Source organism: Mauremys mutica, chromosome 19, assembly GCF_020497125.1.
Source record: "Mauremys mutica isolate MM-2020 ecotype Southern chromosome 19, ASM2049712v1, whole genome shotgun sequence".
In the NCBI taxonomy this organism is placed as follows: domain Eukaryota; kingdom Metazoa; phylum Chordata; order Testudines; family Geoemydidae; genus Mauremys; species Mauremys mutica.
The window spans coordinates 24,488,821-24,506,540 of record NC_059090.1 but is presented as its reverse complement, the minus strand read 5'-3'; the positions used below and the strand labels follow the sequence as shown (position 1 = coordinate 24,506,540).

The 17,720-nt window shown below is 53.9% G+C and overlaps 1 protein-coding gene across 5 annotated transcripts in view; it reads right to left on the bottom strand.

Moving 5' to 3' along the window:
• SSH2 (slingshot protein phosphatase 2) overlaps window positions 1–17,720 on the bottom strand; it is a 134,991-nt gene that overhangs the window by 7,571 nt on the left and 109,700 nt on the right. For all 5 annotated transcript variants that reach the window (XM_044993549.1, XM_044993551.1, XM_044993547.1 and 2 more), the window contains 9 exons: window positions 15,867–15,988; window positions 13,316–13,384; window positions 12,504–12,569; window positions 11,682–11,876; window positions 9,828–9,921; window positions 9,525–9,653; window positions 7,741–7,787; window positions 6,069–6,215; window positions 3,311–3,511 (listed from right to left, as the gene is read on the bottom strand). In XM_044993549.1, coding sequence (XP_044849484.1) covers window positions 3,311–3,511; window positions 6,069–6,215; window positions 7,741–7,787; window positions 9,525–9,653; window positions 9,828–9,921; window positions 11,682–11,876; window positions 12,504–12,569; window positions 13,316–13,384; window positions 15,867–15,988 — 1,070 coding nt within the window. The remainder of the gene's footprint in view (window positions 1–3,310; window positions 3,512–6,068; window positions 6,216–7,740; window positions 7,788–9,524; window positions 9,654–9,827; window positions 9,922–11,681; window positions 11,877–12,503; window positions 12,570–13,315; window positions 13,385–15,866; window positions 15,989–17,720) is intronic.

Genomic DNA, 17,720 nt, shown 5'->3' with positions numbered 1-17,720 from the left:
TCTATCCCGGGTACTTACACAGTTCCCCTTGCCCCAGAATCAGAGTGCCTCTCAATCTCCAGCAGAGTCACCCTCAACGCCCCATGAGACAGGGCACTGCGGTTATCCCCACTGGGCAGATGGGGAAATGGAGGCAGAGAGACTAAGTGACTTGCCCAAGGTAACACAAGAAGTCTTTAGCAGAGCAGGGAACTGAACCTGCACCTCTGGAGTCCCAGGCTAGTGCCCTGGGAGCTGACAGCCCAAACCCAAGCGTAGGCCGGCGGGCTGCCACGCAGCCTGGCTCCCCTGGTCTGGCCGCACAGTTCTACTGAAATGTTGGGGGCGGAGGCGAGGGGTTCCCCGTTGAGTCTGCTGTTTCCATTCGGCCGGCAGTTCTAGCGCTCATCCCCCCACTGGACACAGCAGTGAGACCTGCACCTTCACTTCCCGGGCCCCCGGGGAGACTCAGGCCCTTGGCGGGATCGAGGACGAGTGCCCCCTCCAAGCGGCAGGGATGCGCTGCCAGTGCTCAGAACGGTGCCCAAGGGGCTGGGGAAAGGGGGTCTCCAGAATTCCAGGGCACGGTCAGGGTCGAGCAGAGCAAGTGGGCGCTGGCGCTCGGGTGGGATCGCTGGAGTGACTGTCTCTCGTTCCCCCCCGTGTCTCAGGCTGGAGCCGGGCAGCGTGAAGGAGCGGTCTCAGGCCCTGATGGTCAGTCACTTTCTCCGGTAGCTGTTCCCACGGCAGGCGGTTTGGTAAAAGGAACGTTCCTGCAGCGCGAGGCACAGCACGGCCCTCGGGCTCGGCCCCTGCCTGACACTGTCTGAGCGGGCGCTGCCGCAGCGCGGTGCCCAAGCTTGCTAGGAGGGAGAGGAGAGTTTAATGAGGGGAAGGAAAGACTCTGGCCCTGCTGCTAATGGCCGACAGCTCCAAGGAGCTGAACACCCCTGCTGCTGTGACAAAAGGAGCCATGTTCCCGGCTGGAAAGCAGTATCCTGCTTACCACGCCCCCTTCACCTTCTCAACAACCTCACCAGATAGCCCAAGCACATGGCCTCGACTCCACCCCAGAGCAGTCCCAGGAGCAGGGATCTGCTTGTTCCCTGCCCTGGGTTAATGCAGCAAACAGGCCTGGGGGCAGCTCGAGGGGAGAGCCCGAAGCGGCAGCGAAAGAGGGCAGAGCCGCCTTTTGGAGCTGTGAAAGCAGATGCACGAGGAGCGTGTGGTGCCCCGGGGTTCTGCCTGCTGCTCTGCCCGGCGTGGCACTGAGCTCACCCCAGACTTGTTAGCCTTGTGCGCGCAAGGGCCTCATGCTGCTTTGCCTTCGGAAGGCCTCACTGATAGCCCCATTCACGTCGTTCTACTGGGGCCCTCTCCAGGGCGGGCAGAGACTCGGCAGTTGCACACCCAGGGGTGAGGGTGAGCCACACATGGCAGGAGTGAAGGTGACATTCCCATACTGGTTACGAATCAACTTTTCCAAGTCTCGCACAGAGGGAGCAAAGAAGCAGAAATCAAGACCGCATCACGCAGAGGCTTCCACTGACTGGATTTCCCGGTGTACTAGTGGCTGCCAGACAAGCTCACCCAGTGCCCTAGATTCGTAGAGGGCGAGAGGACGTGAAGCACTAGCCACACACCAAGTACGATTCTGTTCACCCACATGCTGCAATGGCAGCAGCCACATGGCAAGCCCTAGAGAGCCAGACAGCAGGTACGTCTGGGCTTCTCTTTCTGTCAAACATCTCACAGCCGCATCAGCGCGGTGCTCTGCTCTAACACCGCCGCGAAGAGTTCCAGGCTCACTTCACCTTGCTCCGGCCCGAGCGGCACGCTGGCGAGCGCTGGGAAAGCCGATGTCCTAGCACACAGGTCACTGCCCGAGGATTTAATCTGTGCCCCCCTACAAAGAGCCTGCCGTGGAGGAGAGCTCCAGCACCAATACTGCAGTCTGGCAGAACATGAAGTCTCTTTTCCTTCCAGCAGGTCAAGTCAGGACATTGCTTAACACCTCCTTTATGGGGATGGCCAGGAAACATGCAATATTGATGTCTTGTTACTAGTCAGCTGACAGGCCTCGTGTTACAAAATCCGCTGCCATACCTCACCTCCCAGCCGAGCTGAAAATTCCATCCAGGAACAAACACAGAGGAAAGGGGCTCCCCGCACAGACTGCAGCAACCGTTCTTCCCTGAAGCCGTAGCAGATGCTGAGCAAGTGTTTCTAAAAGGGACTTGTGATGCTGAGCTGATTGGGCCGTATTTCTGAGACGGCAGAGAGGGGGTCTGCTTTCCTACTTAGCCATGCGGTAAAAGCTAGTGGAATCATTCAGTTCTGTTGGTGCCTAGCTCAGAGCTGAGCTCAGTCCTGGGACACTGTTGGCTTCGAACCAGTGTTGGGCCGAGCCTCCCCTAGAGCCCTTGTCATGCCACTGGCTGCTCGGATGGATTACTCGGCTCCCCCCCCACCCCCATGGAGCTTCGGGTGACTGGCTAAGGCTCCCCGTACACATGGAGCACTCTTCCCAACCCCCGCTCCTAAGAGAGCGATGAACTAGCACACCCACGAAGGGAGGCGGCTCTGAATTAATCCAGTGGAGCTACTCAAGCCCTGTGCCTTACACCTTATACTGTAAATAAGGTGAAGATTTTGGGATGGGCAGGACATGGGCAATAAACCGTAAGTCACAGACACCCGAGCCCCGCACGGGGGGGGGGGATCCCGAGCCCCACGCAGGGACAGGGGAGAAGCAGGGCTGAAGCAGACGTCATGGAGCTCTGTTAAAGTCACGGAATCCGTGACCAAATGTTATCCTATGGAGGCCTGTCAGACAGCTCTCAAGCACCCACTCATTCTGAATGAGGCAGGAACACAAGCACCTGCCTGCATATCTGCTGGGCTGGCCACGTGCTCAAGTCAGACAAACGCTCAGTGACAGCTGAAAACAAACATCATTAAACCAAGACTCCGAACCCCAGAGCACGTGGTACAAAAACAAGATCAAGGCTGAACATCAGCAACCACAACACGCAGACGGGGCTACACCCTGCCGTTGGCACAGCTGCCTTTGGCTTCGTCCAGATGGGCAACCGCTGAGGTTTCTGACGTGTGAGAGCAGACACACCCAGCTTCCCACACTCCTTTGCAGCACCCCTACTGAAGGAGGCACAATCCGCTTGGGTTCAGACCCTTTCCGGTTCTCCTTTCACTATAAGCCTGGGCCAGAGCGGGCTGGGGAATGATTTTGTGTTTAGGAAACACAGGGCAGGAGACAGAGATTTGTGCTGGAAATCTTACGGCCCGTTCCCTCCCCGCCTCCAGAGCTCACCTCGCCAGCAGAATCCCTTGGTACTCCTCCAGCTGCCTCATGAAGCTTGGGTTGGGTTTGGTGACACTACGGCGCTCCTTCACGTGGTCGTAGGCTCGGTCCAGGTTCCAGCCGTACTCCTTCATGGCGTACGCGATCACCGTGGAGGCTGACCGGCTGACTCCCATCTTGCAGTGCACCAGGCATTTTGACCCGTTCTTCCTAGGGCGGGGAATGGAAAAGGACGATTTTAAAGCCTCCTCTGAAAAGCTCAGGAGAGGCAGACATTGCAGGGGAGAGCTCCAAGTTACCACACAGCTCCTTCTAAGCCCTTTCACTCTAAGGGAAAAGCATCCTAGAGAACACACAAAATAGATCAGGAGCTGCCCATCAGCCTTGGGGGGCCTAGAACGGGGTCTCAGAACCATTTTTTGGATGGCCTCAGAGTGTGGGGCCAACCAACCCTTGCAGTGGCTGCTCTGAAAATTTTTGCAAACCTGAGTCCAGCTGCCACGGGCTGAAGCCCAGAGCTGGAGCCCAGGGCCTGAAGCCAGCCGAGCACACACACTGGCCCCATGTGTCTGCGGAGGGGCTGCATGGTGAAGGCTGCTGATCCCCTGCCGGCCATGCCAGCAAACACCAAAGCAGCCAGAAGCAACAGCTGGGCGCACTTGAGAAACGCTGCCCCAGGAAATCCTTCCAGCCCTTCAGTGGGATTGGACAAAGATCAAGTCCAAAGGCCACGAGTCTGTTTCAACTCAGCCTTTTCGTATCAAAAGCCCCTGTCTGTTGGCCTCTGAAAGACCCAGGCTGAACCAGTCTATGCAAACCTCCTGGGGTGGTACGTCTCTGGGAGGTGTTTACAATCTCAGCAATGAGCCTTGCCGCCTCTTAGCTCCTGGGAGAGGCATGGTAACCCTCCCCCGGAGCAGAAGATCATCATGGATAAAACATTCATAAATTGAATAAAAGGGTCCCCCAAGATACTGCATGAGGTTGCAATCTCTCTCACAACGGGCTTCTATGTACCAAGCAGCTCAGGACTCTCACTGCATGAAGTCGTTTTTCACCCCTGGCTCTCGTCCATTGCACAGAGCAGTCTTGGTACAGAGCTGGTCGTGAGGAGTTTGGTTTGGCTTGAGAAGAGTTTGCTCCATCGCCAGCAATGCAGGGGTTTTACTTCAGCAAAGTGTGAGCGGCAAACGAAGGAGCACGGGCTGTAATTCGCCTTGTCCAGCGAGGACTTCAGCCGTACAGCTTTCAGAGTTCAGACCTGCCCCCGTGTTCTTTGCATCCGCATGATAAAAAGGTATTTGTTAGTTACTGACAGGCCTCTGCGTCAAAGGAGCCTGTCCCTAGGGCTGTCGTCTCACTGCCAAGAGAGGGGTGTTTTTACAGACGGCTCTCTCCATCCAAGATCCTAGGGATCTGGAGGTACAGAAACCCCACACCTCTTTTGCAGCGAAGACTTGGCCCAAGATGCTTTACACAAAAACTTGCAAAGTCAGAACTCCCCCTGCACCTGCCCCCGACGGGTGATTCTAGAAAAGCCGGGGGGTGGGTGGGAGGGAAGGCAGGCAAGGTGGGACAGGCACACAAGCGCCGAATGGGCTTTAACTGCCCCGACCTGGAACTAACTTGCCTCACAAACTTCTAGCTTTAAAACGTCGGGTGAGTTCAGGGCGGGGAACAAAATGTGCCTCCAGAGAGGAGAATATTTCTGACAAGGACGAGGTTCGTTGCACCAAGGAGCTCGATGTGCTTTAGAAGTGTATCTATAAATAGCGCTAGGGTAAATCTGAGAGGCTTAATGATTTGTTGGAGAAGCAGCCATTGTCAATCGGGTCATCAGCTCTAGGGCACGGGCAAACCCCCACACGAGAGATGCAAACCCCCCCACGAGAGGGCTCGAGGCAGTCCCTCGCTTGGAAATCCATGCCAGCCTTGCTGGCAATGCATGGCATCGCTTCTGTGACCAGCGTCTTCCTGAACCAGATGGCTGCTGGGCTTATTATAGACAACCCAGAGAAGCAGGACACGTGTTGGCAACCCAATGGCCTCCAGCTACCAGACTGGAAGTGGCCGTTCAGCTAGGAGGCCTAGCACGCATCTTAGTGCTAACGGACGAGGGTTTTATTCAGAGCAGTGTCTGCCTGCTTTGTATGCAGGGAACGATTTGGATTTTGTTCACGGTTACGTTGTTCTGGTGTCTGCTGACCTCCGCTTAATTTTACTGTTGCCTTGTCCTCCCAGCTCGGCACGGCTGTTTCGCCCACGAGTCCACAAGGGAATAGGAACTCTCTCCCGGTGCGACCAGCTTCTGTGTTACCTGTCTGCCCGGCGCGGGCACAATGGAGTGTCTGGGCTTCCTCGATGCTCTCAGAATATAAACCTGCCAGCAGCAGGGCGTAACCCCATTCCCTTTGGGCAGTAACAGCTGTGTTTGCATGGTTCTATGTCCCCTGACATTTTACAGAAGTTTAACACCTCAGGTGGTTCTGAGTTTCTGAAGTCCCGGAAGCTCCCTAAAGCACTACAAATGCAGCGCAGCCGAGGGGACGACCGCATAGCAGCGTTTTTCCCTCTTACCACCATGTGCTTTTTGTAATTCAGACAGACAGAAAAGCCCACTGCACACAGCAACAGCAGGAACTGAGAATGCAAATGCCCTGATCCTAACACAGGACAAAGGGGAGCTGGAAAGAGCGAAGGGCCAGAAGGAAACATTGCGTTACCAGGAGCTTGCTGTACTGCGCTCGCTCTTTAAGTGCAGACTTACTTGGCTTTGGAGATGAATTTGTAAGTGTCGTTCCAATACGCCAGCAGATCTGTAGCCTCCTCGTCGTACACCCGGATGTTATGGTACTCGAAGACGCCTGGGAAGAAGTTATCTATTTCTCGAGTCACATTCAGAATGTACCGCACCCTGTGTGGAAGCAGAGGGCAGATAAGATTGGACAGACCGTCTCTGCAAGGAAATGGCTTTGCCTTGTTTTGAATTTGTTTAGAGCCAAGCAGTCAGAGTTACAAGACAGAGCATGCCGAACTGGGAGTCAGACGTCAACGCAGGGAGGAAGGGACTGATTGCAAGGCCAGGCTACGGGTTTGCTGGGGAATTTCTAATCTAGTCTCTGTGGAAGGGGCTTCAGTCTGCTGGGAATGGAAACCAGACCAGGGCTGGCCAGCCTGCCCGTTCAGCCTGCTCTGTATTGCACAGAAGGGCTGGCACATGCTACAATACAGCTTCATCTCTTCCTGCCAGCTGGAGACGCACAATCCCCTTTCCAATCTCCCTTCCTACGGCGCCAGTTACCATCAGTGTCGGGAGACCAGGCTGTAAGGGCATTAGCCTGAAGATCCGTGCTCTCAACAACCCTCCTAACACGCCTCTCTCCTGGGTCCCAGCAGGAGTAGCCGTCTTCATTCTGGGATTCGCACCAGGCCCTTCACTTCAATCCAGGACACCAGACTAGCCTCAGAATTAAGGCCACAGCGAGGCAACTCCTGATGGTTGCATAGATCAGACCCTCTCGTATTCTGCAGCTGCCCAGAACCCAGAGAAACTGGAAGGGCGCTGCCTGTGGTTGGGGCAGATTTGATTCTTCTCCCCAGCACAGACCGTTCTGAGCAGTGAATGGCTGAGGGAAGCACATGGTATTCACATGTAAGACACCCCGAACTCCTAAACTCATGAGAGATCAGCAAACCTCCATGTCTTAGCAGACACAGCAGCAGAGTTTCCAGGGGAAAATGCCCTTTGTCAGGCTAGGAGCAGGTGTCGGGTGGTGAGGATTGGAAAGCTCAGCTCAGGAGGAGGAGAGATTGCTGTAGCAACCTGGCCAAGCCAGAAAGCCAGTGGGTTCCCTGCATGTTCTGTCTGGATCCATGTGGCCTACAGATGGGTCGCCTAACTCCAAACCTTACAGCAACCAAGGGGGAACGCTACCCCTTTGAGCTGCAAGATGCTCAGTGCAGTCCCTGATCTAAGGCAGCGACGGATGCTTTGACACACACTTGTCGCTTTCTTGCCACAGTGCAGCTGCCTGCCCGGGTTGTGAGGAGTGCCTCCGTGCAGCGCATGCGGGGTCTCATCCCACCCCACCCTACCTCAGGAGAGCAGCATGCAGACGCCCCCGAGCCAGCGCTGCACTGTCTATTCAGTGAGGGAACTGCAGATCTCGGTTACCCGTTGCTATCAGCTGCCTGCACTTGTCGGTGGGATTTCAGTCAAGGTCAGGGCTACCGGAGCCTTTTCCTTCCCTGTCTTCGCACGGGGGATTTGGGGGCTGGGGTGCTCCTCTGCCAGTTCCAGGCTCGGTTTGCAAGCCCTTGGTGAGCACCCAGCAGCAGCAGGAAATCTGGCTGTGCAGTGACTTAGGTAAGGCAAAGGCTTCCCACCCATGCCCAGCAGCTTGCATGCAGGGGCTGCTACACAGCTCAGAGCTGCTTACCCTCGGTTCTGTAAATCTTCCAAATTGGAGGCATTCCACTCAGAACCCTGTGCAAAAAGTAAAACAGGGAGCATCAGCAGGAGTGAAGCGCAGTGTACACCGCCGGGGGGGGGACGGCCCCCGCCAGCCGGGTGCGAGCTGCAGGGAGCCAGCGAGCTGTGCAGGGAGGTACTGGCCAATCCAGTGCTGTAAACCGAGATTTGGTGAAAATACAGACGGTAAAAGGGAAAAAAAAAATAGTGCTCATGTCTCAAAGCGCAGCCACTTATCTCACTTGACAATCAGAGCCGCCCTGAATCAACAGGAAGCCCTGCAAGACAGACCCAGGTAGAGCCCTAGTTAGTTCCCTGCAAGTAGGGTGACCAGATGAGAGGAAGAAAATATCCGGACCCGGGGGTGGGGGGCGGGAGGCAAGTGCTGCCAGCTGAGCGAAATATCGGCACAAATTGCGTCCTGACCAAAGATCGGTCGGGACGCGGGACAAACACCTAAATAGCGGGACGGTCCCGATTTTATCCGGTCACCCTACCGGCAAGCCACTGAGAAACCTAGTTCAGAAAAATAAAGACAGACCCCCTCCCACACAAGACCCTGCCACTGACTCTGCGCCATGGAAGAGATGCTGTCTGCAGAGAGACAGAGCGCGTGTAAAAGACACTGAGCCCCTCTCTACACGGGTTCCCACATGAGTTTTTTCTCTTGCCTGTGTGAGCACAGAAACAGGCCAGGGAAGCATGTTTTCGCTTTGCCATCTCACCAGCTTCTCTACCTTATTGTTCTCTGCCTTGCGTCCGTCCCTGGCTGCCGCAAGCCATAGAGATGGACTTTGCTGGGTGCTGCCTGTGGAGGCTTTCCTGCCCGGGCTTGCTTGCATCCAAGTCCCCAGAGCTGTCTGAAGTTGCCTGGATTACTTCTGACTAATCTGATGAGCTTGTATGAACTTCTCACTAGAAACCACCTGGGCAAAGCAAGTCATTAGCCTGAGACACTTTTGCTGCCTAACTGTTCCTGCCTCCCCTTCACCCATCCAATTTCTTGGGAGTGCTCACATTTAAACACACTATGCCTCCGGAGCTGCTGAAAGGAACTAGCTTCACACGAGAGGGAGAGACATGGATTGGCTAGTTCAAGGAGTGGCGGCTCTGTTTAAAAAGGAGCAGACCTCAGGCTAAGCCAACAAAGCCGGGTCAATCCCTTGGGGCTGGGAAGTCAAGGGGAGGGAGGCGCGGTAAGGAGACAGGCCCTGGCAGCGATGAAAGGCAGTTAAGTAAGCACAACATTAAAGGCAAAATGTTTACGTGGCCTTAAGTGGATAATCTGCAGGGTTCTTTGTTAGGCTCCTCTGTTCCCAGCTGAGAAATGAGTTCAAAAGATCTCTGCTGTTACAGGAAGTGTAATTCTACCTGTGACTTATACAACCCTTCTCTGCCGGGGTTCCAGTTTGCTTTCTTTGTCACTGCTGTGTCCTCCCAAGGAGAGGTACACCCCGGTGACCTCAATGCAGGCTCCGGTATGGGACGAGACGGACTAGGGATTTGACTTACATGCCAGTAGAAACAGGGCGCGAACTCAGGTTTGAGTGCGGAAATAGAGCTAAGACTTGCTTCCCTCGCCTGGAAGCTGTGGAAGGGAGCTGCAGCAAGGCTAGATCGATCACATTGTGAAGATCTGCCCACTTGAGGTAAGAGGTGTTATTTGCATCGAGAGGCCTGGTCTCAGTCACACAGCGATCTGGTGATTACCAAGGGATTCTACCTTGCAGGGCCATGGCCTTAAGGGCTTACCAGAAAGACATGGTCAAATATCTGCGTGGGACTGTCCATCTGCCCAAGAATCACGATCATTTCATTGTCAATGAACTCCTTGAACTCCCGCAGGTTGCACACCATCTGCATCTCCAGCTCCGTGCGGATCTGAGGAGGAGGAGAACCCCACCGGGTTAATTCTTTTTCCATTTCCCCAGGTGAATAAAGGGACAATGCTCACGTTGCGCAGTGCTCTCTGTCCTCCCACTAGCCACCCTCCTCACCCGCAGCATTTTCCCGCCCGCTAGTCCCAGCATGGGCGATGGCGGGCTCCCCACTCACCTCTTTCGACGTGATGTTCTCCAAGTCTTTCTGCATCATGATCTCCCTTAACTTGGTTTTAATTAACCGCTCTGTGCGCTCACGCTCCGTGGGGCTAGGAGAAGGAAGCAACAGCCGCTTACTGCTAGGTTGGGTAGAGTTGATTCACAGTGGTTTTTAACTGGTTAATGATGCTATGCAGATGCACCTAGAGCGAGACACTGCTGATCCCCACCTGGGAGGAATCTAATGCGTTACCTCTGGATCCCCTGGAACTCAGACCAGGTTCACAGCTGTGCTTTATATGGAACAGAAACGCCACTGGATGGATCCAGTACTTTAATGGGGCGCCATAAAAACCTCTCCAGTATTTTGCTGTTCCAGTGGCTTCAGGCAGTGTATTATCCCCCTCCTAGCCTCTCAGCTTCCCCCTTACCTTTCTTGGAAAGGTAACAGCTCCACACCTCCTTACATGGAGACAGAGTGCAGCTAAGCCTGCATGCATTCCACCAGCCTCTGCTGCCTGTCGCCTTATCGCTGGTTGCAAAAATAGCTTTACTAATCAACCAGGATGATGGCAGTTGTACTGTAGCTCTGGTGCTCTGAGCTGGCTCACCCATCATCCAGAGATGGGGCCCAGTGGTAACATCTCACACCTATTCTAGCAGTCTGTAACGCTGCCAAGACAGCAAATGCATGGAGGCTTCTGCTTTATGAACAACTAGAATTCCTCTCCAGCTGGTGGTTTATGAGTAAGAGAATTACAAAAATACTGGTGCTTTTAATCACAGAGCCCTGCCTGGGACTCCATAGGCCCACCGACAGATTTTTCCATGGAGAAAGGGTGGGGTTTTTTAAAACATGAACAAATCATGGCAAACTATTAAGCTGGCAGCCTGCCAGAGGCTTGCAGCTCACTTCCCTGTATGTTAAAGACAATCAGGTATGAAGACTCATTGGCAGCTGAAATGCCCCACACGATTATTCACTCACTGCTCTGCTAAGATAACCTGAGCCCTGCATGCTATAACGAAATCTATGGGAAGGAACACAGTGGGCAAGCAGCCTGTGATGGCAAAAAGGCGCGTCCTCTGTTATCCTCGGGGGAGTGTGGGGACTACAGCTGGAAGGAGCTCTCGAGGTCACGCCATTGCTCCCTGTGCTGCAAGGAGAGGCTACACAATTACTGACAACTGCTTGGGAGCAATTCATAAGCGGGCAGCTTGGAAACCTGGCCCCACTACCAGCATGGCCAGCTCAGTCGCTGTCCTGACGCACGCCACCAGCCAGCGTCTGAGCATCATGCACCTTCCCACCCCATTCCTCCAGGGGATAAAAGCCCTGGTCGCTACCCCACATTTAATCCTTAGGCACGCCGACTGGATCAGCTGCTTGAGGCTTCCCAGCTAAGAGGCCTGAAAGCCTCTGGGCCACGCAGCAAGAACAAAATAAAAACCCAGTTTATTATAAACCAGCAACATGCCCATGTAAGCGCCTGAGCTGGTCTGGTGCTCCAGGCACAGAAGTGGGAGACAAGCTCCTGGGTTCTACTGCCAGCTCTGCCACCGACTCCCTCTAGGGCCTTGAGCAAGTCACTTTGCCTTCCCCATCTGTCAAAGGGGATAGCGTTGCCCAGACTGAGGGCCGTACGGAGCTCTGGAAGTGCAGGGAAAATGCTGAGAATCAGCACTGAAAAGGACACGAGGGGGTCTCCATTAGCTAATCTTCCAGCCTTGATGTTTATTTAATCCAGGATCCATCTTTGAACTGGCAATGCTTCCTACTGACAAGGCACTAAGCCCGATCCCATGGGGCAGTGTCTCCTCCTGCGGAGGTGTGGTGCTGCACACGCCCAGCAGAGACAGGCTGACTTACACGTCCGTGAAGAGGGTGGGGGAGTCGGGCCGGTGCGACTGCACATCCTGCATGGCGTTCCATTCGTTGACTGAAGACTGGTCGGAGTCGATGTGGCTCTCATAGTAACTGACCCAGGTGAGGAAGAGGCTCCCTGGGTAGTAGTTGTGACTTCGGGCCACCTCACAGGCCTTGTGTAAACTCTGCAGGGCAGACCTGGAAGAAGCCCCCACACATGAGCATCTCCCCCCGGTGACGAGGAACAAAGCCCAGAGTCCCACCATTCCGGTTCACTGCTGCTGGCTGGGCTATGGGGCAGCACATCCTGCCTCTGTCGGTCAGTCCCCAGGTCTGAACCGGGATGCAGTGGTACCCTCAGCCTACAGCTGCCTGGAAAGGTTACTGCTTAATGCAGTGCCTGGCTGTAAAGTCAGCCCTGGACTCACGCACCCCGCAAAGGTCTGCGGTTCTGATTCAAAAGAACCCCCCGAAACAGCAGCTCACGCCGAGTGCCCTTCGCAGCACGTCACGGCAATCACCTCGCACGGGCCTACGGAGAGCCCCTCAGCCCTGCCTGTCATGCCACTCACTGCACACGGGCGAGGGTACGTGCCCCCTGGAGCTGAAGAAATGATCACATTGCTGTTCCAGACTCTGCACTGTTCACCACCAGTTCCTGTACCCGGAGAGCACAGCTCCCTGTGTGTCTGAGCAAGGCACAGGGCCCATGTGCCTGGGTCTCAAGACATGGGTGACACACAGCAGCACCTGCTTTGTGAAAGCAGAAGTATCTAAAATGCCTTGGATAAAGGAGTATTGGGACAGCTCACAGGGAGTCCTTACCACATTGCTTGAACGGACACCGGCTTGAACACATGGACCCTGTTGTCTGTTGAGACGCTGAACCCACTGGTGAAAGAAAAAAATGGACCCATTAAGAATAAGACACTTATCACGGAGCCTTTTTTCAGCTAACAACCATTAATTTGTAACCAGCCAGGCCAGCAAAGGGCTAATCCAAGGCATAGATTGGTTTGGCCAGTTTCAGCTAGAGGACTGATGCAAATAGCATGGTACAGCTTTGGGCAGGCTCATTTTTAGCGGCTGCTGTTCAGCGATGAAGCCAGGACACTGGCTGAAATGAAGGCGTTCGTCACCCACACAAGCAGCAGCGCCCAGGTGAGCAGTTTACCCAGGCTACAGTCAAGTTCAAAGCCAGAAAAGGAAATGACACAGTACAGCTGAGCGAGGCAACCAAAGCAGCAAAGGTCATTCTCTGGGCACCGAGAGGAGTTTACAATCCAGGAGGACATCGGGCAATGAAGACATCACACTTATATTTCCGTTAGCAGAATATGGTTGTCCCTACAGGTGTTCCACAGCAACACCTGATAGGATCCCTTTTCAGTAGCTTTCTCCCCCGTCCCCTCCCCACATACAGAGCGAAAGCTTCTTAACAGCAGCTTATGCGCACACATGCATAAGCTGCTGCCTAACTGCAAGGCAATTGGTTGCTGTCTCCCATGACTACTGTGATTTGAAGGACAGCCTGAACTGCCCATACTGACAATAATTTGAATGCGATTCCACACAGTATCCTCTGTGTGCAGTGTAACGAACAGAACATGGAAGCCCTCTGCGTACCAGCCACTTACCCGTCCCCATCCAAGTGAATAAGGGTGTCGCTCCACAGGGGCAGTACCAAGCCCATTGTGCAAGTGCTACTGTAATAAGAAAGAGAAGGTCAGCCGTTGTGCCACCCGCTTCCCAGCTACTCTGCAAATTGTACAGCCGTGGTTGCAAACCCATTTGTATTGATCTGCCTAACCTGCGTCTTGTTCTCTACAGGTGTCCTTGGAAGTGCAAGCAGTGTTTGATACGGGCTCTTAACCACAGCTGGGGTATGCTCGTCCCCCTGCAGCAAGCTTGGAATGTTAGTGCTTTTCCAGGGTGCATTCTGAGGGCAGAGGCTGGGTCACCCAATTTTCAGTCAACTCAAGGTTTTTACACTTGAACGAAAGGATCCGTTCTGATTTCTTTCAGGTTTGCCAATACACGTGGCTCATTTCTAGCGGCAACTTTGGAATCCAGGGTTCTCTGTTTTTATTGGTCATTCAGCCACAGCTACTAGGAACTCAGGTGAGTGAAGTTTAATGCTGGCAATGGGAGGGAATATATGGTAGGTTATGCATTGCAGCACACCGCCCCCATCTGCGGATTTCCCTTTGCCCCCATGGTGGCTAATCTCAGGCTGCCACAAGAGATGCTTACAGGAAATTTCATTGTTCTTCCCATAGCTGCTATGTCTTTTCCCTCATTTGACTAGCATGCCATGTTTGGTCACATGGAAATGCTTTGTCTTCTCTGAAAGAAGAGGGAAACCCTGGGATAAAAGCAGAAATACAGTGATGGAAGAACTGACGGGAGGGGGTGGGGGTGGGGAAACTACATGTCAGGCTGCCGAGAGGGGAAAAGACAAACCCAAATTAGGAGGAAATTGCTGGGTGATCAAACCAGGTGCTTTCAGGGAGCGTCAGATTCTACTGTCCGGCTCCCCAATTCTTCACACTTGACTCTGTGCGCTGCCTAACACCCACCTGGGTGACTGGAGCTCAGGGGCGGCAAACAGACTCAGAATGGACTGTGGACATGCACACCCACTGCACACCGCACGCAGGAATGGCCGTAATGCCCGGCCCCAGGAGACAGCCACAGGCAACTATTTCTGTTGACTAAACGAGATGAGCTCATGGAAAAATGAGTTTTTAACAGGCGACCCAAGGTGGCCAGGGTATTTTTAGTGATACTTTTCCACGAGCCTTTATCAGGGACCTTAGCAACAAGTCTGTATGGAGTTATAAATAGCAAGTGGGCTGGAGGGAGGGGGGGGAGGGGGGGAGAACATGACAGTCTAGAACCCAAGTAACTAGCAAAAAGCTAAAAAAGCCAGCCCAGCATTTCTCTCGGTGCCAGGGAGCCCTCACTTCTCTGCATTCCAGGGGCAGCGCTGGTGTGCCAGACCCAAGCGCAATTCCCCGCTCACAGAATTCTGTGCAAGAAGCGGTGCAAGGACGTAGTAACTGTGTTAGTGCACCCATGACACGCACCGGGTTTGATTTTCAGCCCCGCTGCACACAGGCCCCAGTTCTTTGTCCCAGTTGCTTCTGAGCCAAGCTTCCCAAGCCCCGCTCCAAATTAAGCACAGTGGCGGCTGTGATGTCTAAATGACAACCAGGAAGGCAGTTTCAAAGGCGAACGGTTTCAGCCAGCCATGTGATGGCCGTGTAACAACCCTGGAGGAATATTTCTGACACGCACTGCACATAACTAAGGTTGGCAACATTCATTCCCATACTGCGGCTCTATTCTGATGTTCTGGGGCTGGTACATACTCGCTGTTTCTCAAGATAACTTCACAGGAAATTAACAAGAGGGCTCAGGACCTGGGTTCCTTTTCTCTCCCCTCTTAGCTAAGACCCAGATTGGTTTGTGATGCCTTAGGGTGCATGTCCTCCCACCTCACCCCACGCCCTACAAAGAGCCCAGAGTCCTATTTTAACCTTTCGGAAGTCTCTGCCCTACAGCAGCTGGCAGGTCTCTCCATGGCTTCTGGTTACACAGACAGCAAACACGACTTAGCTGCCACATTTTGCGACCCTTTGGAGAGGTCACTGCAATTTACATACATACGGTGAAAGCACGACACCGTGCGGACACACGAACGGCTGGAGAGCGCACGCACTGCGTAACCTCTGCCATCAGAGTGCCTGGCATTTCCTTTCGGCCCCCACCACAACCGAGCCCCCTGCAGGCGTCAGCACGGGGCTGCGCGTCTGACTGCTCCCCTGACCCGGGAAAGGCGTCTTGGTGCAGGTTTTTACTGTATAGACTCTAGGGAAATCAGACAAGCTGTGGATAAGCAGGGCTTTGGGTCTTGCTGCTTACTGCTTTCAAAACTCCTGCACCCACATGGGAGATTGGTTACACTATTTTTCGGGACTTCCAAATGCTGCACATCCTCTGTCCCTCCCAACTCTGTGCTGCTTCCCTATGTCCCAGGTCCCACAGCCTAAGGTTTGCGTTTCAGAGCTGCACCAAGACTCCAGGCTCCCCCACCCCTCTTCCAAGATATTGGAAGGCAATTGGGGGGCTGGAGAACGGTGCTGGAGTGGCGAGTCTAGAGGTCGAAGCAGTCTGCCTAGATACCTGTCATTGGAAGAGAAATCCATTCCTAGGACAATGCTTTCCTCAGTGTCTTGTCTGCCATTGGTTGAAACTACCACCATGTATCTAGTGCGGTTCTGGTACGTACTTTCCAGTCTTACTGCCTAAGGGTCAAGGAGACAAAAAAAGGTCAGCAGTCAAGGCAGTGACACGCAGAGTTGTGACTTTACAAAGCATCCCCCCGTGCTGCTGTGAGGCACAACAAGCAGCAAGGCATTTGGCACCAGCGCAGAAGACCACTGGGTACACAGTACTGCAGCGAACAGAGAAATCAGAATCATTCTCAGCTCTCGCAGACCCCAGGATCTGCTCCCTACACCCACCAAGCACTCGCCTGCAGATGTGCCCTGCTCAGCCAGGTTGCATTCAAACACTATTGCCATGGGGATCACTGCCACAGTCCTCGCGGCGAGCTGGCATAGTTAGTCCCAGGAGGTGCTGTGTGCTCTGAACCTGATGGGCACAGAGAGGGCTCAGCACCACCCAGAAGTTACGTAGCACTTCAGAGAAATGGGTCCTTCCCGGAAGCTAGCCACACCGAATTAGGGTAGTTCTTTAAACGACTGACTGACTAGTTGATTCTCTCCCCGCAAAACCAAGCACAGCTGGTGAAACTCAGGCAGCAGCCTTCCGGCGTGCTTTTAACAAGAGCTGACCGCAAGAGAGGCAAGTCAGCAAGATCCAGGAAGGCTGCATCACAGAGCCCGGCATATTTACAAGAAGCCAAGAGGAACTACATTCAAATGACCTGAGCAAGTCTTCGTAGGATCAGAAGCTGATTAGCTGTGGCGTGCCAAGGGGATGGCACACAGACAGAGTGCATTTGCCTAAGCCAGGTTTGCCTACATGGATCTGTGGTAGGCAGTTCCGGTTGCTTTTCGTGCTTTTGGGCTTGGTCCCAAGACATCTGCAGTTATTTTAGTCACAGAAACCCAATTCAAGATAAACTGGGATGCCATTAGGGAGGAGATGTCTGAATGATGATCTCTTGGGTCCTGTGTTTGCTTTGGCCAGTCTAACCTAGCCCCGAGCCCGAGTGTTTACATTCGCATTGTTACACGGCTTCCTGAACTTCTCATGAGCTGTGGGCAGCCAATGAGGATGAGAAAAGCCTTGTCTACCTGAGCAGCACCAGGGAAGCCTCCCAGTGTTGTAGCAGGAGCAACAGCTGGCACAGAGGAGCGACTGGCATTTCAGCCACCACTAGACCAGACCTAGCCGACACTACAGCAGACTAGCACCACGACAAGGCACCTGGCTTGCAGTGTGATGGGGTGCTGGCAGACTGGAAGACACTGCATGGTGGGAGAGATGCCCTCACCCCACCCTGCTCAGGAGGAGTCACGCTGGAGCCAGCCTGATTTGCCTTCTCATTCCTTGCTCCAACGCGGAGGAGGGACATGAGTTTGCATTTCTGCAGGCCAGCCCTTCCAGACGGGCTCGCTGCCAAAGGGGCCACTTCCAGGACTAGCAGCTGACACCAGATCGCAGAGGAAACGGCTGCGCCTGACCCCAAAGAGCAGAGGACAACCGGGGTCTTGGTGGTTCAATTTTTCCACCCACATTAGGACACAACCAAGAGAGCGAGCAAGCAGTGAGCAGCACAATAACCACCCTGCGCCCAGGGACCTGTCCGAGGCTCCAGAGGCCTGTCTGCAGCCAGAGGATTAGTGTAATCTAATTTACTTCGCTAAACCAATCTAGGTAGCTGTAATTAGCTGTGTGCTTTTAATGTAAGACCCTTTAGCGCAGGGTTGCCCAAGCAGGTGTCAAAGGTCACATGGCCTCAAGTCACTGAGACAGGATTTTCAAGGAATGATTAAGAGAAACTGACTT